The sequence below is a fragment of the Salvelinus fontinalis genome, chromosome 24 (genome assembly GCF_029448725.1).
Source record: "Salvelinus fontinalis isolate EN_2023a chromosome 24, ASM2944872v1, whole genome shotgun sequence".
NCBI lineage: Eukaryota > Metazoa > Chordata > Actinopteri > Salmoniformes > Salmonidae > Salvelinus > Salvelinus fontinalis.
In genome coordinates, this window is record NC_074688.1 from 15,510,473 (window position 1) to 15,533,820 (window position 23,348).

At 44.3% G+C, this 23,348-nt stretch overlaps 1 protein-coding gene across 1 annotated transcript in view; it reads right to left on the reverse strand.

Annotated features, from left to right (window-relative positions):
- Positions 1–629: 629 nt before the first annotated feature.
- Positions 630–23,348, reverse strand: part of LOC129821998 (myelin protein zero-like protein 2) — a 29,103-nt gene continuing 6,384 nt past the window's right edge. The window contains exons 2-5 of the mRNA XM_055879812.1: positions 3,709–3,878; positions 3,179–3,389; positions 2,650–2,812; positions 630–1,359 (exon numbers count right to left, since the gene is read on the reverse strand). Coding sequence (XP_055735787.1) covers positions 1,203–1,359; positions 2,650–2,812; positions 3,179–3,389; positions 3,709–3,878 — 701 coding nt within the window. The 3' untranslated portion in view covers positions 630–1,202. The remainder of the gene's footprint in view (positions 1,360–2,649; positions 2,813–3,178; positions 3,390–3,708; positions 3,879–23,348) is intronic.

The window sequence follows — 23,348 nt, forward strand, 5'->3', positions numbered from 1 at the left end:
ACCGCTGATGGCCGATGTGTTCGTCATGGCAATAGTCTATCTCAAGATTAGCTCCTTTGAAAAACAGTGCTGATGTTCGCAGTTGTTGAGAATAATGTTTCCATTGGTTCTATAGACAGTTTAGTGTTCTCTTATCAGCAGTAGGCATTTGCTTTACAAACTGTACATTTTTTCCCTTCGATTGCATTTTGAAATATAATATAATCCATAGATGGCAGTTCCCATTCAAATCAGGACTGGCAGCCATTGCTAGTGTACCCATGAATTGAACAGTCAAATTGCCAGGGTGAGGTTCCAAAACCCTTCTATGGATTCTATTTCTATGTCCACAACGCAACAAGCTGTATATTTGGCGCACATGGAGGCTGGAGGCATACCGGTAACTGACAATATAAAGGAACCACTTGAGTAATGAGGGACACAAAGTATATGTTATGGTGTGGGACGCATATTCATGGCATGGTTTAGGTCCACTTGTAGAATCTAGGCCTTTTAAGACACTTTATGTTGGCTTTAGTTTAGGAGTTATCTGTATGTGCTTGTGATAAAACTTAATCTACAGCTATTGTTTTTGAAACTATCGCTCCTCTGTGGCTAAATTATGCTCTCTGGTGTATTTTGAACATTGAGAGTGGGCACTTGCAGTTGGATAAAAAATATGAAATGTCTATATATGTTTTTGTCTCTTGGGCCCTCCATAGGCTTGGGCACAGGGGCTTCAGTCACTGTAAACCCCCGCATTATATTTATTTATACAACGGGTGGGTCTAATCCAGAATGCTGATTGGTTAAACCGCATTCCAGCCGGTGTCTATTACACAAGTTACCTTGGGCCTCTGTACGCCTATGTAGATATTCCATAAAAAATATACCGTTTCCAGCTGCAATAGACCTTTACAACATTAACAATGTCTACATTGTATTTCTGAACAATTTGATGTTATTTTAATGAACAAAAAAAATGGTTTTCTTTCAAAAACAAGGACATTTCTAAGTGACCCCAAACTTTTGAACGGTAGTGTATATATACTGTATATATTTTATCCAACCACAGGAGCCCACTCTCAATTTTCAAAATACACCACAGGGCATAATTTAGCCACGGAGGATCAATAGTTTAAAAAAAATAACTATGGATTAAGTTTTACCACAAGCACATAGAGGTAACGCCTAAAATAAAGCCAACATTCACTGTCCCCATCTCAGTCAGAGTCATCGCCTCCGCCGTAGTCAGAGCTCTTGTCGTCTTCCTCAGAGGAACTGGGGTCCTTGGTGCTGGCCTCAGAGATCATACCGTCCGAGCTGTCAACCTCTAGCACGTCATCGTCCATATACAGGTGGATGGCCCTTGCAGGGTGGCTAAAACACACACACACACAAACATACACACACACACACACGCAGACAAAGCCGCAGAGGTCAGAGGCCAAAGACGGGAAAGGTTAAGCAGGAATTGGCCTTTTAGATGAGGGGAAAATAACAACTTTTCAAGCGAAGCCATCTTGGAACACCATGTTTGCTCAGGATTAATCAATTGGTCTGGATTTTGTTGTTTGAAAAAAAAAAATCCTTCCATGTAGAGTTGGCTTTTGTTGGTGAGATTCGAAGGGCAATTTCTTTTGCATATGTGGTTACACATGACATTGTTTAAATGTAAACCTAAAGAAGCACCCAATGCACAGAGATCAGAAAACCCAACAGAATGAGAGGCAAAGTAGTCCCTTCACCCATAGACTGATTTGGAGCCCAACTGATATATTGTGTATGCCATAGACACCAAATCAAATAGAATGTGTTCAACTGACCATAAATGCACTGTCTAAAACAGAGACATCGGGTGTCAACCATCTAAAGGTTAAAAACAACTGCAATACACTGACAGTCATAGTGAAATAGTCAATTCTTTGACATTTTTAAGCATTTGAACATAATGATTTTGTATAACCAACTTCATGTTGAGTCTAATATTTTATAAATGTCTGTTTTAAAAAAGTGTCTTGAGTCTTGCAGTAAATATTCACATTATTTTGAGTATTTCTGCAGTAGTTGAACATTTTTACTGATAAAAAAAACATCTGCTTAGAAATACAAAATCACTTCAGAACAAAACAAAATAATATCATTGGTCAGCAGTAAACTGAGACGGAAATGTAAAGACCTCTTGTCGTGGACTTGTGGTTGAAAGGAATTGAACCAGATGAGAGAGAGACTGCTGGTACCTATACAACCATGGGCATTGGCTTACTAAGTGCTACGCGATTGGAAATTGATTGGGTAGATGTTAGAGTTTGAAAATGGTTAGTAGTAAATCACAATAGAAACACTGTACAGGAAATATAGGAAATTATGAATGCAGGCATACTGTCTTTCCAGAAAGGTGCATGGCAATAAGATACAGGATCCAGCAGATGGATCATCTACAGTAGTATTCTAAGGCACCTCTAGCATTTAAGTCTGCTTTTTGTAAAAACATCTGCCCAATTATAGGTCCAGGTTTCGGTTCCAAAGCTAGGTTCAGAGGAGAGTGTCCACGCAGACAGAGCATTTGACTGAGCACAGTCCCAGAGGTGAGCACCGCACAGCCCAGCCAGAGTGGGGAGACCGGGTGGAGAGATCCCACTCTCTCTTGCTCCTCTCTCTCTGTCTTACCACACGGTAGGGTCCTTTCTCTGTCTGCGAGGTAGTTCCTCCGCCCCATCCTGTCTTTTCTCGCGACATCGTCTTATTGACATGATGATGACGAGGAAGATGACCATCAGCACGATGGCGCCCCCGATGGCTGCAGCCAGCATGATAATCTCAGAGAAGGAGGCTTTAAAGAGAAGAGGGGTAAATGAAATAGGCAAAGAGGTAACTGTCACTTTATCTATTCAAACAAGACTAGATGGCTGGTTCCCAGGGGAGGTACATGCTGATGACTTTATGGGATGTGTTAGGATTTTAAAAAATGCATCAACAGTATACATGGTATCCCACTACAGTAGCAATGTCGGCTAGTACCTCTTGTTGCTGTGAGAAAGGATCTGCTGGATGGAATAAATTACAAATGGGCCAGATTGGTTTTGTAAAGATTGCTGGGAGGTTTTCACAGCCTGAGGCCAAAGATTGGACAGCAGACATGTCTACAGTATATTTTAACCCAGCACCCTTGAACGCTTCACAGTAGACAGACACTAACCTGTGGTGACCACGGTTAGTTTCACCTCCCCTGCGTTGCCATGGACGTCCGGAGGGTTCTTCACCTGACAGCTGAATGTCCCATTGTAAGTGAACTTGACCTTACGTACCACGATGGAGGCGTCCCGCCCCATGATGTCACCTGCCCATATCGCCCGCTTATGGAAACGCCCGTCCGGGGGAGGGTAAGGTCTCCCATGGTAATAGAACACCTGACATATATTGGCACAATGCATAATGAGATCACAGTGCACCTCATTAGAGGGTAGTTAATTGCATCTAATTGACTTAATTGTCACCTCTGATTGAGTTTCTCCAACAATAGCGTTTCCGAAACAAGGTCATTTTTCTAAACTGTTCAGACAGATTTCAAAATGACGCTGACAAGGAGGTTGATGGTTGACTCAGAGGTCCTTGACAAACAACAGAATACAGACTATAAACGCACACACACACACACACACACACACTGTCTCTGAACTACATCTCGAGGATGCCCAGAGGGTTCCACAATTAGCCAGGGTTACTCACTGACTCCTCACGGCCAGGTCCGATGGGTCGGAAGCTCCATGAGACCGTGAGCGTTGCTGGGGTGATGGGCGAGCTGCTCTGGAAGGTACATTTCAGCCACACATCTGTACCGTTCACTGCCTCCACCTCCCCCGACGTTTCCACCCTCAGCCCACTGACCGGTAACAAGCCTGAAGCCACAGGAACACAGCACAGCACAGTAGTTATGCAACAACAACAACTGCTAAACATACATACAACATCAATACTGTATGTTATCGATGTTATTGTACAAACAGACCCTCACAGAAACACATTACAGAGAAAATGCTGGAAAATTAAATAATTGGCTGCATTTTCCCTGCTCCAGATAATGGATTGAGAGACACCCACAGAATGGAGTCTGCAGTGTGGTCCACACACACACACACACACACACACACACACACACACACACACGCGTAATCGCTCCCCAGTTCCTGTTTCACGACAAACATTACATCAGTGCTCGACTGATTATTTCTGTTCTCCTCTGATATTACATTGGTTTTAAATCGCGTTGGTGAAATTTTCACAAGTATGTGTTACATTTTCACAACTCTTAGTACAGAAAAAGATCATCAAAAAGGCAGTTGTTTCAAAACTATAAGCACATTTTTAAATGGACTAAGTACAACACACAAAATCAATCACACTTTTCCACCAAACTTAATCAGTGTATCATCTTGAAATACAGTTCACATTGCAATACGTGTTCATATGAAGCAATTACTTTTCACAATGCAAAATTCACATTACTTTTGACATGATTGTCTTCTCATTTGTTAAAATAGATTTAGTATTACTTAATCAAATCAAATTGTATTTGTCACATGCTTTGTAGACAACAGGTGTAGACTAACAGTTAAATGCTTACTTTCGGGGCCTTTTCCAACAATGCAGAGTTAAAGACAAGATAAAACAGTAAATGAAAAAATAGAAAAAGTAACACAAGGAATAAATACACAGTGAACAACGAATAAAAATAATGAGTAAAAATAACTTGGCTCTTGTAACGGCAGCCTTCCTCCTCTCCTCTTCAAGACGCAGCGGAGCTCGTGTTCAACATGTTTAATTAAAACAATAAACAGTGAACACTTACAACGAATACAAAATAACAAATGTGGCAAACCGATACAGCCCTATCTGGTGCAGAGAAAACAGAGACAGGAAACAACCACCCACAAATCCCCAACACAAAACAAGCCACCTATTTATGATTCCCAATCAGAGACAACACAAAACATCTGTCTCTGATTGAGAACCATATTAGGCCAAACATAGAAACGGACAAACAAGACACACAACATAGAATGCCCACCCAGCTCACGTCCTGACCAACACTAAAACAAGCAAAACAGACAAGAACTATGTATGGTCAGAACGTGACAGTACCCCCCTCCTGAGGTGCGGACTCCGAACGCACCCCCTAAAACTCAAGGGGAGGGTCTGGGTGGGCGTCTGTCCGCGGTGGCGGCTCCGGCGCAGGACGAGGCCACCATTCCACCATTGTCTTTGTTCCCCTCCTTAGCGTCCTTTGAGTGGCGACCCTCGCCCCCGACCTTGGCCTAGGAATCTTCACCAAGGTCCCCACTAGATTGAGGAGACAGCTCAGGACAGAGAGGTAGCTCAGGACAGAGAGGTAGCTCAGGACAGAGGGGCAGCTCCGGACAGAGAGGCAGCTCCGGACTGAAGGGCAGCTCCGGACTAATGGCAGCTCCGGACTGAGGGGCAGCTCCGGACTGAGGGGCAGGTCCGGGCTGGAGGGCGGCTCATGACTGGAGGGCGGCTCATGACTGGAGGGCGGCTCATGACTGGAGGGCGGCTCATGACTGGCGGGCGGCTCCTGACTGGCGGGCGGCTCTGGCAGCTCCTGACTGGCGGGAGGCTCTGGCGGCTCCTGACTGGCGGGCGGCTCTGGCGGCTCCTGACTGGCGGGCGGCTCTGGCGGCTCCTGACTGGCGGGCGGCTCTGGCGGCTTCTGACTGGAGGGCAGCTCATGACTGGAGGGCGGCTCATGACTGGCGGGCGGCTCATGACTGGCGGGCGGCTCCTGACTGGCGGGCGGCTCCTGACTGGCGGGCGGCTCCTGACTGGCGAGCGGCTCTGGCGGCTCCTGACTGGCGGGCGGCTCTAGCGGCTCCTGACAGACGGGCGGCTCTAATGGCTCGGGACAGACGGGCGGCTCTGACGGCTCGGGATAGACGGGTGGCTCTAATGGCGCTGGGCAGGCAGGCAGCTCAGATGGCGCTGGGCAGGCATGCAGCTCAGACGGCGCTGGGCAGGCAGGCAGTGCAGGCGGCGTTGGACAGACGGCCGACTCTGACCTTCTGAGGCGCACAGTAGGCCTGGTGCGTGGTGCCGGAACTGGTGGTACCGGACTGGAGACACGCACCTCAAGGCTAGTGCGGGGAGCAGGAACAGGGCACACTGGACTCTCGAGGCGCACTTTAGGCCTGGTGCGTGGTACCGGCACTGGTGGTACCGGGCTGAGGGCACGCACCTCAGGGCGAGTGCGGGGAGAAGGAACAGTGCGTACAGGGCTCTGGAGACGCACAGGAGGCTTGGTGCGTGGTGCCGGAACTGGAGGTACCGGGCTGGAGACACGCACCACAGGGAGAGTGCGTGGAGGAGGAACAGGGCTCTGGAGACGCACTGGAAGCCTGGTGCGTGGTGTAGGCACTGGTGGTACTGGGCTGGGGCGGGGAGGTGGCGCCGGATAGACCGGACCGTGAAGGCGTACAGGAGCTCTTAAGCACCGAGCCTGCCTAACCTTACCTGGTTTAATGCTCCCCGTAGCCCGACCAATGCGGGGAGGTGGAATAACCCGCACTGGGCTGTGTTGGCGAACCGGGGACACCATACGTAAGGTTGGTGCCATGTACACCGGCCCGAGGAGACGCACTGGAGACCAGATGTGTTGAGCCGGGTTCATGGCACCTGGCTCGATGCCCACTCTAGCCCGGCCGATATGTGGAGCTGGAATGTACCGCACCGGGCTAAGCACACGTACAGGAGACACCGTGCGCTTTTCCGCATAACACGGTGTCTGCCCGTACTCCCGCTCTCCACGGTAAGCACAGGAAGTGGGCGCAGGTTTCCTACCTGACTTCGCCACACTCCTCTTTAGCCCCCCCCCCCCCCCCCCCCCCCCGACCCCCCCACCCCACAATACATTTTTGGGGTTTCTTCTCGGGCTTCCAGCCACGCTTCCGTGCTGCCTCCTCATACCACCGCTCCTGGGCTTTAGCTGCCTCCATCTCTTCACGAGAGCGGCGATATTCTCCAATGTTAGCTCAGTGTCCTTTACCCTCCAAAATGTCCTCCCATGTCCAGGAGTCCTGTGTAGTGGGCCGCTGCTGCTGCTGTCGCTGCTGCCCGTTGCTACGCTGCTTGGTCCGAGTTTGGTGGGTGGTTCTGTAACGGCAGCCTTCCTCCTCTTCGTCTGAAGAGGAGGTGTAACAGGGATCGGACCAAGACGCAGCGTAGCTTGTGCTCAACATGTTTAATTAAAACAATAAACAGTGAACACTTACAACGAATACAAAATAACAAATGTGGCAAACCGATACAGCCCTATCTGGTGCAGAGAAAACACAGAGACAGGAAACAACCACCCACAAATCCCCAACACAAAACAAGCCACCTATATAGGATTCCCAATCAGAGACAACACAAAACATCTGCCTCTGATTGAGAACCATATTAGGCCAAACATAGAAACGGACAAACAAGACACACAACATAGAATGCCCACCCAGCTCACGTCCTGACCAACACTAAAACAAGCAAAACAGACAAGAACTATGGTCAGAACGTGACAGCTCTATGCATTTTAGGGTGTCTAAAATAATATGTCTCTATACAGGGAGTAGCAGAACGCGTCGATGCGCAGGGGTAGGAGGTAATTGAGGTAGCAATTTACTGTACATATAGGGGTAAAGATACTAGTTAACAGGATAGATAATAGACAGTAGCAGTGTGAAAATGTGTGTGTATGTGTGGCGACAGTATGCATGTGTGTGCATGGTATGTGTGAGTGGGTGTGTGTGTGTGTGTGTGTGTGTGTGTGTGTGTGTGTGTGTGTGTGTGTGTGTGTGTGTGTGTGTGTGTGTGTGTGTGTGTGTGTGTGTGTGTGTGTGTGTGTGTGTGTTTGTGTGTGTGTGTGTTGGGGTGTCAGTGTACTCTAAGTATGTGTGAGTGTGTGGATAGTGTCCAGTATGTGCATAGTCAGTGCAAGAGAGTTAGTGCAAAAAAGGGTCAATGCAGGTAGTCTGTGTAGCCATTTGATTAGCTATTTAGCAGTTTTAAATATAAGTCTTATGGCTTGGGGTAGAAGCTGTTTAGGGTCCTGTTGGTTTCAGACTTGGTGCATTGGTACCGCTTGCCGTGAGGTACAAAAGAGAACAGTCTGTGGATTGGGTGGATGGAGTCTTTGACAATTTTGTGTGATGTACTGGACCCTCAGTAGCGCCTTGCGGTCAGATGCCAAGCAGTTGCTATATCAAGTGGTAATGCAGCCAGTCAAAATTCTCTCGATGGTGCAGCTGTAGAACTTTTTGATGAACTGAGGGCCCGTGCCAAATCTTTTCAGCCTCCTGAGGGGGAAGAAGCATCGTCGTGCCTTCTTCACGACTGTGTTGGTCTGTTTGGACCATGATAGATCCTTAGTCATGTGGACACAGAGGAACGTGAAGGTCTCGACCCGCTCCACTACAGCCCAGTTGATGTGAATGGGGGCGTGCTCGGCCCTCCGTTTCCTGTAGTCCACTATCAGCTCCTTTGTCTTACTGATGTTGAGGGAGAATGGGTTAAATCAGGGTCCCCACAGAGTGTTTCTTGGTAGTCTTAAACAAAACTACTTCGAAACAAAGGTATATATTATGGGCTTAAAAAATATAAGACACCTGTACCATGTCCGATATTGAGTTGAAATGTATTCAATTTTGAGTTTGCATCACAATATTACACTTTATATACATCGCAGAGGACTGAATTATAACAAAACTGTTTGACATAGAAACACGAGATTTTCCGTGTTTTAAAAAATATATGTTTAATAATGATGAAATTATGAAAAATATTAGTAACATTCCACTCATGATGCCACTAGGTCATTTGACTGCAGGAAAGGTGTGACACACAATATCCCATAATGTCAAAGTGGAATTTTGTTTGTAGAAATTTATTGAAATTAATAAAAAATGAAAAGCTGACATTTCTTGAGTAAATAATGATTAAACCCCTTTGTTACAGCAGCCTAAATAAGGTAAATAAGACTGCTCTTTGCCTTTGTAGGGCAGTTCAGGTGAATGCCCTGCTCTTGCCCTTAGTCTGCCTCCTGTCCCTCCTATCGCCATGGTTTTGTGATTTCACAACTGTTACAGCTCTCATAATATGTAAATGAGGTAATGGAGACTTTTCTTTTTACACGCCTTCCTGAAACAATGGCACTATACTTTGCTTAAACCTGTTCTGCCTTAAAGATTAGTTGTTGACCTTTTGATTAGTTGTCCTTAAAGACTAGAATGTTCCCATGTGGTTTGCCAAAAAGATTACAAGATAGTAACCCTGAATGACGAATGTGTGAACTATCAAACAGATGTCACATTTCTTGTTTCCTGCTTGTAGCAGGGCACGTTTAAAGTAATCCTTTTCTCTTACTTACAGTGTATTCGGAAAGTATTCAAACCTCTTCCCATTTTCCACATTTTGTTACTTTATACAGCCTTATTCTAAAATGGATTAAATAAAAAATGTTCCTCATCAATCTACACACAATACCCCATAATGACAAAGCGAAAACAGGGTTTTAATTTTTTTTTGCAAATGTATTACAAATAAAAAACACAAATACCTTATTATTTACACGAGTATTCAGACTCTTTGCTATGAGACTCTAAATTGAGCTCAGGTGCATCCTGTTTCCATTGATCATCCTTGAGATGTTTCTACAACTTGATTGGAATCCACCTGTGGTAAATGCAATTGATTGGACATGATTTGGAAAGGCACACATCTGTCTATATAAGGTCCCATAGTTAACAGTGCATGTCAGAGAAAAAACCAAACCATGTGGTCGAAGGAATTGTCCGTAGAGCTCCGACACAGGACTGTGTCGAGGCACAGATCTGGGGAAGGATACCAAAACCTTTCTGCAGCTTTGAAGGTCACCAAGAACACAGTGTCCTCCATCATTCTTGAATGGAAGAAGTTTGGAACCACCAATACTCTTCCTAGAGCTGGCCCCCCGGCCAAACTGAGGGACATGACCAAGAACCCAATGGTCACTCTGACAAGAGCTCCAGAGTTCTTCTGTGTAGATGGTAAAACCTTCCAGAAGGACAACCATCTCTGCAGCACTCCACTAATCAGGCCTTTATGGTAGAGTGTCCAACGGAAGCCACTCCTCAATAAAAGGCACATGACAGCCCACTTGGAGTTTGCAAAAAGGCACCTAAAGGACTCTCAGATCAAAAGAAACAAGATTCTCTGGTCTGATGAAACCAAGATTGGCCTGAATGCCAAGCATCACATCTGGAGGAAACCTGGCATCATCCCTACGGTGAAGCATGCTGCTGGCAGCATCATGCTGTGGGGATGTTTTTCAGTGGCAGGGACAGGGAGACTAGTCAGGATCGAGGGAAAGATTAATGGAGCAGGTACAGAGATATCCTTGATGAAACCGGCTCCAGAGGGCTCAGGACCTCAGACTGGAGCGAAGGTACACCTTCCAACAGGACATCCACCCTAAGCACACAGCCAAGACAACACAGGAGTGGCTTTGGGTCTCTGAATGTCCTTGAGTGGCCCAGCCAGAGCCCGGACTTGAACCCGATTGAACATCTCTGGAAAGACCTGAAAATAGATGTGCAGCACCGCTCCCCATTCAAATTGACGGAGAAGAACGGGAGAAAACCCCCAAATACAGGTGTGCCAAGCTTGTAGCGTCATACACAAGAAGACTCAAGGCTGTAATCACTGCCAAAGGTGATTCAACAAAGTACAGAGTACAGGCTCTGAATACTTATGTAAATGTGATATTTAAATGTTTTAGTTTTAAATATATTTACAAACATTTCTAAAAACCTGCTTTTGCTTTGTCATTATGTGGTATTGTGTGTAGATTGATGATGAAAAAAAACAGTTTAATCCATTTTAGAATACAGTTGAAATGTAACAAAGTGTGGAAAAAGTAAAGAGGTCTGAATACTTTCCGAATGCACTGTAAATGTTACATGATTTCATGTGTTTCTGCAATGAGGGTGTGTAATGCAAGTCAAGGTGTCCTTGGATGAATGTTAGCAAGATGCATAACCAGCATTGTTAAAATAACTATTTAATTCAATCTGACCATAGCTGTTCACATCCTAAAAGAAGAATATGTTCAATCGTAGTCCATGAAGGGCTATAACTGTATGTAACAAAAGGTATACCCATTACAGTAAATATCTATCCAAAATGATGTTGCTGGGGTCTTTTTGGTGGGGGGAGGGGGAGGGGGGGGGTTCACACTGCTTTACTAAAATTGCATTGGAAAACGCAGTACTCTAATACAATACTACATGTTTATGCCATTTTCGCTTTTATCCAAAGTGACAACAGTCTACACATTTTTAATGTGACCCCAGTGTGAATCGCACCCACAACTCTGTTCTTGCTAGTGCCATGCTCTTACTAACTGAGCCAAATAAGACATGAGCGTGCCACCTACCATCAGGCCATGGATGAGGCATGCAATAACATCGAATCCAGACCTATGTCAGGCTTGTTTGGTAATACGGCCCTGGACATTTACTACAATGTAGATGAGAACCCTATGGTCAAATGCTCAAGACAGGCTTGCTGGAAACTAGCACCTGCCAAACGTTATGTTTTATCCAGTCATTTAATTCGTTTAATTTTATTACAGGACACCTATGTTGTAATTATATCGGTAAATATATATTTTGGATCAATGGTTGTGTGGTGAAAGATGTCTCCAAACAAAATGAATGCAAAATAAAAGGTTTTGAATATAAGACTTGCTGCGTTACAAGTGTTACCAGTTTGGAGTTTTGTACTAAGAGTTTTGAAAATTCACCACATACTTGTGAAAATAGCACCAAAGCGAATGAAAAAAACTGTACTAAACGATCTTGTCCCCAATTAAATCAGAAGCCCTGCTTATTCTGTCCAGGTGTCGTCCGAGTTACGATTGCCCTGTTTGCTCTGTGTTCTGAGTGAGTGTGTGTGTGTTCCAGGTAGAACCCTTTAGGAGCCAGGTAGAACCCTTAAAGGGTTCTACCTGGAACCAAAATGGTTCTTCAAAGGGTTCTCTTATGGGGACAGCCAAAGAACCCTTTTAGATTCTAGATTGCACCTTTTTTTCTAAGAGTGTATGTTTACCCATTTATACTGAACAAAAATATAAATGCAACATGCAACAATTTAAAAGATTTTACTGAGTTACAGTTCATACGAGGAAATCAGTGAATTTAAATGAATGAATTAGGCCCTAATCTATGGATATCACATGACTGGGAATAGAGATATGCATATGTTGGTCACAGATACCTTAAAAAAAAGGACCTCACAATGGGCCTCAGGATCTCATAACGGTAGTTTTCTGCATTCAAATTGTCATCGATAAAATGCAATTGTGTTTGTTGTCCATAGTTAACAATATGACTACCCATTCCATAACCACCATGTGGCACTCTGTTCACAACGTTGACATCAGCAAACTACTCGCCCACACAACGCCATTCACATGGTCTGCGGTTCTGAGGCCGGTCGGATGTACTGCCAAACTCTCTTAAACGACATTGAAGGCGACTTATGGTAGAGAAATGATCATTAAATTATCAGGCAACAGCTCTGGTGGACATTCCTGCAGTCAGCATGCGAATTGCAAGCTCCCTAAAAACTTTAGACATTCGGTGCAGCTGTGTAACGATCATGCTGTTTAATCAGCTTCTTGATATGCCTAACCTCTCAGGTGGATGGATGACCTTTTTTTTTATATAGAGAGATTTTTTTGTTGTTGATTAAAACACAATCTACCTGTAGTGAAGCCACTCAACATTTACATTACATTCAGTCATCTAACCGTCTCCCGTCCAGAGCGACTCACAGTAGCAACCAGGATCAAGCGCCCCGCCCAAGGGCATGTCGACAGATCTCCCACCAAGTCAAGACGGGGAACCGAACAAGCGACGTATCGGCCACCGGCCCAAGCTCCCAAACGCCAGGCCACCAACCATTCAAGATCCCCCCCCAAGCCACCATCCCCCATCAACAGCAACCAACAAAATTAACAAGATAGGAAAAAAAAGAAAAAACAAAGTAAAACAACAGAAAACATCAAGGTCAACAAAAATCAAAACAGCAAGATCAACTGTGTATGTTTCAGTGCATGTGTGGCACTTTTTACATGTGTGTATGTGTCGGTGTGTGTACACGTGTGCGTTTGACTGTGAGTAAAAGCATGTGTATACGGGTACGCGTCCAAGCAGCTGGCGACGTCAGCCTCAGCAGACAGACATTGGACGTAACGGCGTTGCCCCTCGGCGTCATTCAAACATACTTTTTGTTTGTTAATTTTGACTTTTTTTCTTTTTCTTTGACCGTCATTCTATCCCCCGCCCAGCAACTCCTCTCTGGATGGATTATCTTGGCAAAGGAGAAATGCTCACTAACAGGGATGTAAACACACTTGTGCAAAACATTTGAGAAAAACAAGCTTTTTGTGCGGGATCTTTTATTTCAGCTCACAAAACATGGGACCAACACTTTACTTGACTAACACTTTATATTTTTGTTCAGTGTAATTAGAAGTAGTGTTTTGTCATTGAAATGAATGGAAAAAAAATCTAATTTTATAGAAAGTCCAATAACCCTTTTTAACAGGGTAGGCAACAGGGGTGTTGTCCAACCCAATGACCAAGCAGAACATGACCTAGTCCTTTAAACCTCTGGGAAGATATGATCGGAAGTACATGGTTGTACTCATTAGGGCATACTGTAGCAAAACGTTTTGCAACAGAAATCAAAATTGAACAAGTACAGGTAGTCAGTCACCTTCCCGCTTCAATTTGTTTTCTTCTGTTTGGTGCTAATGAATATGACCCAGGGTCCTTTAGGGGCAAACACATGCACTTGAACCAGCTCCATGTGATCTTCACTTAAACTGGATAACTACTGTATATGGCTGGCAACCAAATACAGTCATAATACTAATCGCTCTGATCTCGCCTCAAAATGCATGCTTTTTGGGCTTTTGAAATGGATATAAGCCTATGGGTCCATATAGACTGGATGCTTGTTTATCTAATGCGTTCACTCGCTGGGAAAACAGCTGCTGGGCTCGGCTCCCCAGGAACCTATCTCATCCTTATCAGCAGCGCAGAGGGCTTCCTGTAGGCCACATTACTAGTAACCAGCCCCACTGTACATTAGACAGAGAGGGCCCTTTCTCTTCACCCCCACCAGAGGAGTTCCCCCTGGCCCTAATGTGCTTTAAATTGCCCAAAATCATTGGGGGGGGGGGGGGGGGTAGTTGGCGTGGCGGTTTTGTGTTTGGGGTGGGGGGCGGGGGCGGGGGGTTTGGTAGAGGCAGACTGATTGGGGCGGCAGGTAGCCTAGTGGTTAGAGCGTTGGACTTCTAACCAAAAGGTTGCAAGATTGAATCCCCGAGCTGACAAGGTAAAAATATGTTGTTCTGTCCCTAAGCAAGGCAATTAACCCACTGTTCCTAGGCTGTCATTGAAAATAAGATGTTTTTCTTAACTGACTTGCCTAGTTAAAAAGGTCAAATGTAAAAAAAAAAAGTTAAAAAATTGGGCCTGCCTTGATAAACAGGGCAAAATTCTCAAGGACGAGAAAAATGCCTCTATTTAGAAAATCTAAGCTGGCTAGCTAGGCCTCTATCAGTCCCAGTTAATGACCGTGGCTGGCAGAAGGAGGACGAGGAGGAGAATCAGACCTGGGCCAATCAGTCTTTCTGTCCACAGCAGACAGACTCCACACTGGCTTTGTTGTGAGTCAGGCATCACCCTCCTTCCCCAATACATTTATCTTCCACCAGGAAACTGGAGCAGAGAGGATGGGGGGGGGGGGGGGGGGAGCGGAAGGGGAGGGGGAGGTAGACTAAATTGGTTCTCACATGGTACTTATTTACAGAAGGTTCATCCAAACTCAAGTATGTTAGGTAATCATCTTAAAGATCACACTATGAGCCGCACATCATTTGAATTTGTGTAAAAATGTTTAATCATTTTCCTTTCATTTAATAGAAGCATAAATAGCACTTATTTCTCTGGCATTAAATAATTGGCCCTGATTTAACTCGGAGATGATGCCTTCTGCTAATGCAGTAGCTTTTTGATGCCAGTGTTACTGATGAACAATTACTTCTCAGGATTTCTGAATCTAACGTGGGTTTTAGAGATTTAAAAAAGCTTGTGAAGTGTGTACCAATTACTTTAATAGCATATCATATATGTTATTATATGCTATTTAATGGGGAATTAGTGACAGTTACAATTACAAAAAGGCACATTACTCAAATGAAAGCAATTGTTGATGTTATAAGCTGCACATCTAGCACATTCGGTTCCTTGGAAATTGTGGGAACGTAAGGTTTTGGTTTCTCATTGGTTCTGGGAATGAAGCCATACGTTTCCTGACTGGTAAAACTGAATGTTTTTTCCACGTTCTGAGAACGGAAGTGAAAATGCCACCTGTTCAGGGAACCTTTTTATGTTGAAGGAAGGTTCTGACAACATTTGACTATGGTTCCCTGAAAGTTTTCCTATGAGGTTTTAATAAATTATAGGTTAGCTGAAGGTAATTAAATACTGTTCTGAGAACACACTGCAGGCTTAGTTTATGTTAACTGCTTAGCGCCAAGCACAGATAGGACACAAGGAAATTAATTTCCTTAAGCATTAATCATGCAAACACATTTCTTTCTTTATGGTGGCACGGCGTCCGTGAGTTTCAAACCTGTTCTGTATCCATGAAACAGTCCACTGCGCCACCAGGATGGAGCTAGCATGTCATGAAGTGCGGCAAGTAGCCTAGTGGTTAAGAGTGTTGGGCCAAAGGTCGACTAAGTGACAACTCTGTTGGTGTGCCCTTGAGCAAGGCACTTAACCCTAATTGATCTGGATAAGAGCGTCTGCTAAATGACAGAAAAAAAAAGTGTATATTTTTTCTACTATTTTTTTATACAAAGTTGTGGACTCATTAAGATCAGGTGTGGCCATTTAGTGGGTGTGGCCAACACACCTGAATATACTTAAGATAGAGGATAGAGTTTTGTTTTTAAAGTTTTTTAAACAGCATTCTTTGAGCATTGCTCATGTTTTGTGGTTTTCCTGGAAAGTTTTCTTAACGTTCTCGGAACAATTAGCCACACCTGATCTTAAGTGCACGTTTCCATTGAAAACATAGGGTCATATAAGGCTATGCTCACTGAGTCTGTACATAGTCAAAGCTTTCCTTAAGTTAAGGGTCAGTCACAGTGGTCAGGAATTCTGCCAAATAGCATTCTAGTTTGCTCAGTTTTTTTGTTAAATCTTTCCAATGTGTCAAGTAATTATCTTTTTTTTTTTCTCATGATTTGGTTGGGTCAAATGTGTTGCTGTCCTGAGGCTCTGTGGGGTCTGTTTGTGTTTGTGAACAGAGCACCAGGACCAGTTTGCTTAGGGGACACTTCTCCAGGTTCATCTCTCTGTAGGTGATGGCTTTGTTATGGAAGATTTGGGAATCGCTTCCTTTTAGGTGGTTGTAGAATTTAACGTCTCTTTTCTGGATTTTGATCATTAGCGGGTATCGGCCTAATTCTGCTCTGCATGCATTATTAGGTGTTTTTCGTTGTACACGGAGGATGTTTATGCAGAATTCTGCATGCAGAGTCTCAATTTGGTGTTTGTCACATTTTGTGAATTCTTGGTTGGTGATCGGAATCCCAGACCTCACAACCATAAAGGGCAATGGGTTCTATAACTGATTCAAGTATTTTTAGCCAGATCCTAATTGGTATGTTGCATTTTATGTTCCTTTTGATGGCATAGTCCCTTCCTGCCTTGTCTCTCAGATCGTTCACAGCTTTGTGGAAGTTACCTGTCGCGCTGATCTTTAGTCCCCGGTGCACAACTGAGCAAGAGGACAAGTACATTAGAGTGTCTAGTTTGAGAAACAGACGCCTTACAAGTCCTCAACTGGCAGCTTCATTAAATCTGCCTAGAAGGCCAGCATCCCGGAGTCGCCTCTTCACTGTTGACATTGAGACTGGTGTTTTGCGGGTACTATTGAATGAAGCTGCCAGTTGAGGACTTGCACTTGTGCAAATCTAACGAGTTGTTTTTACGTAATGTGAATACAAGGAATGGTTGCCTCTTTCATAAACGGTGGGATTTACATTGGATCTGGAAGAACAATGTAAGGCAAATCAACCAATCGGCACGGCTCTCCCCTCGGACTCAGGAAATTGTGTTCTTTACATTATTTCCAAGATTGTGTCTGAGTTGCTTTTTCTTCCCCCTTCATGTCCAGACTCCTAGTCCGTCGGGAGGAAACCTGATTCTCTTACAGGTTTGGAGGAAGAAACACTTGGGCCGGGTCTCCTACACACAACAACACAAAGCCTAAAAAGACTACAAAGACACTTTTCTCTCCTTTGTGGTCAGCGATTTCACAAGCCCAGGTTACATTTACAAGAGCTCTTTCATATTGGGAGACTAGAGCTGAGCTCAGGTATCAACCTGTATTCACAGGCCAGGGCTACAGAGAGGGGCAGGGCCAGGGGTGTTGAGTGTTCCAGTGGTGCCATGCAAAATATATGGTGGGATAGCTCCCCCTTGGACATCGACAAATATGCACAGTAGGCTACATACTATCACTATCACTCTCTCTCGCTCTGTCGCTCTCTCTCTCCCTCAATCCCCCCCCGCATAGGGCTGTGGCGGTCATGCCATTTTGCCAGCTATCAATTTAATAGACACCATCACAATAAATCCATTCTTTATTTTATGGCAGGTCTAAAAAGAAACATGATGATATGAAGAAAATGTATTTCAGAAGAACAGAATGTGAGTTGGCCGACTGTGTGTTAGTTATCTGGCTATGCTCCATGCCATAGGCTCTGTAGGCTTGTTCATTTAGCAGACAAGATATGCTTATAAGTCCCGTGCCATTTTTTTATTTCTGTATGACTTTATACTAAGAACAATATAAATGAACTTAGCTGAATAAAATAGAAAGGATATTTTCCCCATTACAGAGTGATGTTCCTGTTTGAGGAGCATGTTCTCACTGTCTGACAGGTGATGTTCCTGTTCGAGTAGCATGTTCTCACTGTCTGACAGGTGATGTTCCTGTTCGAGTAGCATGCTCTCACTGTCTGACAGGTGATGTTCCTGTTCGAGGAGCATGCTCTCACTGTCTGACAGGTGATGTTCCTGTTCGAGGCGCATGTTCTCACTGTCTGACAGGTGATGTTCCTGTTTGAGGAGCATGTTCTCACTGTCTGACAGGTGATGTTCCTGTTTGAGGAGCATGTTCTCACTGTCTGACAGGTGATGTTCCTGTTTGAGGAGCATGCTCTCACTGTCTGACAGGTGATGTTCCTGTTTGAGGAGCATGTTCTCACTGTCTGACAGGTGATGTTCCTGTTTGAGGAGCATGTTCTCACTGTCTGACAGGTGATGTTCCTGTTTGAGGAGCATGCTCTCACTATCTGACAGGTGATGTTCCTGTTTGAGGAGCATGTTCTCACTGTCTGACAGGTGATGTTCCTGTTCAAGGAGCATGTTCTCACTGCCCGACAGGTGATATTCCACCCAAACTCTGTATGCCATGGACTCTCCAACCTTGTTCCTGCAACGACCCAGTGCTTAATTTGGAAAGCAAGTCAAATCTGTTCGGGAACATCGATAGTAACATGTTTTCGCAGCAAAACATATTTCACTAAACTGTTGACAGCCCGTCTGCGTGCTCGAGAAAGGAATAAAGGAGAAAGAGGAGGAGATGGAAATGCATGGTGGTGAGATATTCTATATAGCTAAAGGTAATATGTCACTCAATGAATTATGCCCTATTACTAGGCTATTCAAAATCAAATACAATACAATTCACTATAATTGTAGGCTTAATGTAAACCGCCATGCACAATCAATGAACCATCAACATCACCCAGGGCTATACGTTCTCTCCCAGACTCATGGATAGACATTTTGGAGCATAGCATAAGGTAACCAGTCCATCCAGTGTACATAATAATACAGTCCACACTCAACGGCTAACTATGTACCAAAGACATCTTCAATCACTTTTATGTTTTACTGACATGCGTAATATGCGGTAGGCTATGTATTGTATAATGACATAACCATCATTTTAATTCCGTTTTTTTCCCCGGGTTTACGTAAGAATACGCTCTAATATGCATATGGGTGTTTTGAATTAGTCACCACCTTAACAAGCGCTGTCCGTTTCTTTGTTAGGCTTTGAAACAACATCCACAACCACCATGTTTTGCACTGTCTCAACCTGCTGTTGATCTTCTTTCTTCAAATTGATCATCAATGGGGTGGCAGGTAGCCTAGTGGTTAGAGCGTTGGAATTGTAACCGAAAGGTTGCAAGATCGAATCCCTAAGCTGACAAGGTAAACATCTGTTGTTCTGTCCCTGAACAAGGCAGGTAACCTGCTCCTAGGCCGTCATTGAAAATAAGAATTTGTTCTTAACTGGTTTGCCTAGTTAATTAAAGGTAAAATAAAAAAAACTGAGGTGAGTGTTAAAAGTAGGATAGTCCTACTGTTTTGATGATAATTGTTTGATGTGATTTTCCATTGCATTTGCATTGATGTCAGAGTGGTTAGAGGGACAATAGAGTCCTGAGTACCAGGCCATTAGGACCTGATGGTAGTTAGCAAGTTGGGTACTATCAAAGCATGTCCAGAGGGCATAAAAGAAGATTACCGTGACTCAACGGTCACATGGAATTTCATTGTGGTCATGACTCATGAGTGCCGGTGTGGCGGTAATACGGTCACCACAACAGCCCTAGAGGGAGTCCCACTCTTTTTCCACCCCCTTCTCTCTCTCTCTCAACTTCACCCTCTCCCCCTTAATTTATGAATTTAGGGGTGAACTGACAGACTACAATTAATCTTGTAGCATTGGCCAGGAGAAGTCTGTTTACGATAAGAAAGGATAAAAGTTTAATCCATCAAACCCCTCTCCCTCCTAGGCATCAACGCTGACTCAGGAAGTTCTCGACAGATTGTTGATTTGGATTCATTATTTTAAGTGGGCCTAGGTCCAACCCAACAAAATCACTACCGCCCACACCAATAACGCTCTAATGTTCGGAAGAAAACTTTTCCACACACCATATTTAAATTACAGGTACCCATTTTGTTTAGTTGCATAGCCCCTTAGAGGTGGAGGATGACTTTGGAGCAGATATTTGAATGGATCAATTCATTTGAATATGTAAGTTTGTCCCAGGGACTCCATAAAACTTTTGACATAATACATACAGTCTCTCACAGCGACAATTCTCTCATGCTCTGACATGTAAGCCTTTCATCAACATTCGTCACTTGGCTATTTACCTGGTTCTTGACTAATTTCCTTTTGGCTCTAACGACGTCAGATGAGCAGTCTGAAGTTACTGGAACTGGTTTCTTTTTCCTGAGGAAACCCACTAGAGTTAACTGGAAGTCCTTTTGTTTACATTATTGACAAATCGTTTGGGGAACAACAGAACAGTCCCCACAACAACTTTGTCATGCACAGGGAAGTACATATGAAATCAAACCATTGTTTCAGCAGCTTAGGGCCAAAACCGTTCTCATGATAATAATCAGGAGTTTTAAGAGTGGCTTTGCATTGAAAGCCTGGGAAAGCAGGTCCATCCCTTTACTTTATGAGGCTAGCTTATAGGGTGGAACTTGAGATAGACCAAGTGGCTATCAACTGTGCCCCTGGGCTTCCCATTCACTTTCTGCATAAAAGCTGCGTTGACTGTTTAGCATGTCAAAAACACACAGCTTTCCTTAGTGTTATTGACCATGTACTAATACCAGAGGCGGTTAGTAGTGGAACAGAAGCGACCTTTCTCTATTATGGCTAATTAGATGTTATCAACTATGCCAAACTGCCAACCAAATATCTGGAGGTTAGATAACCAGCACAGGCAATTCGCTATTGCTCTGAACTCATGTGTGTGTCAAGATGGTAAACCTGAACATCAAAACAAGCTGATACATGCATGGTTGTGTGCTTGGGAGCTCTCATGGTCATGGGCACACAAGGCTGGTTGATAGGAAAGGATAGAAAGGAAACCTAGTCAAGGTAAGAAAGAACATTTATCACCAATGGCAGAATATCACATAATGGTTAAGAGGGTATTGTGATGGCTTCTAATTCCTGTTTTAGCTAAACAGGGGAAACAGTGATATTTTCAATATCGAAACAACGTTTCTCTCTGGCCCAGAGTAGTCCAAAAGAGCCTAGAGAAGGGGTAGGAGTCCCTGGTCCTGGAGGGCCGCAGGCACTTGATGTTTTTCATTTAACTGACCTGGAAGACCAGGTGTGTTGAATTTAGGCAATCACTGAACTGATCGATTAGCTCAGTTGGTCTGGTGTGGTGTCTAGTTGGGACCAAATCCTGTTATATCTGCAGCACTCCATGAACAGGGTTGCCTGCGAGCTCCTCTTTTTTGGTCTAAAATAAGATTTTGCATCGACAGTTGTGTATAGTGCTGCTACAGCCTAGGCTACTATAGTGTAGAGGACAGGCATGAGATTGATTCTTAGCCTAAATGCAATATATTTGAAAAATGCTACATGAATGTGAACATTTGAAAGAGTGAGAGTTTATACAGTTGCGTGAGTGACGCTCAAAAGCATCAACTGATCTCTGCCCGCACCCTCCCGCCCGACTAGCATCACTACTCTGGACGGTTCTAACTTAGAATATGTGTCACGGCCGTCGTTGAAGGAAGACCAAAGTGCAGCTTGGTGAGCGTACATATTCCTTTTATTTACGAAAATGTCGCCAACAAAACAACAACCGAAACAAACAACCGTGAAGCTTACAGGGCTATAGTGCCACAAACAAAGTGAACTACCCACACTGAAAGGAGGGAAAAAGGGCTACCTAAGTATGATTCCCAATCAGAGACAACGATAGACAGCTGTCCCTGATTGAGAACCATACCTGGCCAAAACATAGAAATAAAGAAACATAGAAAACAAAACATAGAATGCCCACCCCAAATCACACCCTGACCAAACCAACTAGAGACATAAAAAGGCTCTCTAAGGTCAGGGCATGACAATATGTGGACAACTATAAATACCTAGGTGTCTGGCTAGACTGTAAACTCTCCTTCCAGACTCACATTAAACATCTCCAATCCAAAGTTAAATCTAGAATCAGATTCCTATTTCGCAACAATGCCTCCTTCACTCATGCTGCCAACCTTACCCTTGTAAAACTGACTATCCTACCGATCCTTGACTTCGGGGATGTCATTTACAAATTAGCCTCCAACACTCTACTCAGCAAATTGGATGCAGTCTATCACAGTGCCATCCGTTTTGTCACCAAAGCTCCATATACAGTCATGGCCAAAAGGTTTGAGAATGACACAAATATTAATTTTCACAAAGTCTGCTGCCTCAGTTTGATTGGTGGCAATTTGCATATACTCCAGAATGTTATGAAGAGTGATCCGATGAATTGCAATTAATTGCAAAGTCCCTCTTTGCCATGCAAATGAACTGAATCCCCCCAAAACATTTCCAATGCATTTCAGCCCTGCCACAAAAGGAACAGCTGACATCATGTCAGTGATTCTCTCATTAAAACAGGTGTGAGTGTTGACAAAGACAAGGCTGGAGATCACTCTGTCATGCTGATTGAGTTTGAATAACAGACTGGAAGCTTCAAAAGGAGGGTGGTGCTTGGAATCATTGTTCTTCCTCTGTCAACCATGGTTACCTGCAAGTAAACACGTGCGGTCATCATTGCTTTGCACAAAAAGGGCTTCCCAGGCAAGCATATTGCTGCCAGTAAGATTGCACCTAAATCAACCATTTATCAGATCATCAAGAACTTCAAGGAGAGCGGTTCAATGTTGTGAAGATAGCTTCAGGGCGCCCAAGAAAGTCCAGCAAGTGCCAGGACCGTCTCCTAAAGTTGATTCCGCTGAGGGATCGGAGCACCACCAGTACAGAGCTTGCTCAGGAATGGCAGCAGGCAGGTGTGAGTGCATCTGCATGCACAGTGAGGCAAAGACTTTTGGAGGATGGCCTGGTGTCAAGAAGGGCAGCAAAGAAGCCACTTCTCTGCAGGAAAAACATCAGGGACAGACTGATATTCTGCAAAAGGTACAGGGATTGGACTGCTGAGGACTGAGGTAAAGTCATTTTCTCTGATGAATCCCCTTTCCGATTGTTTGGGGCATCCGGAAAAACGCTTGTTCGGAGAAGACAAGGTGAGCGCTGCCATCAGTCCTGTGTCATTCCAACAGTAAAGCATCCTGAGACCTTTCATGTGTGGGGTTGCTTCTCAGCCAAGGGAGTGGGCTCACTCACAATTTTGCCTAAGAACACAGCCA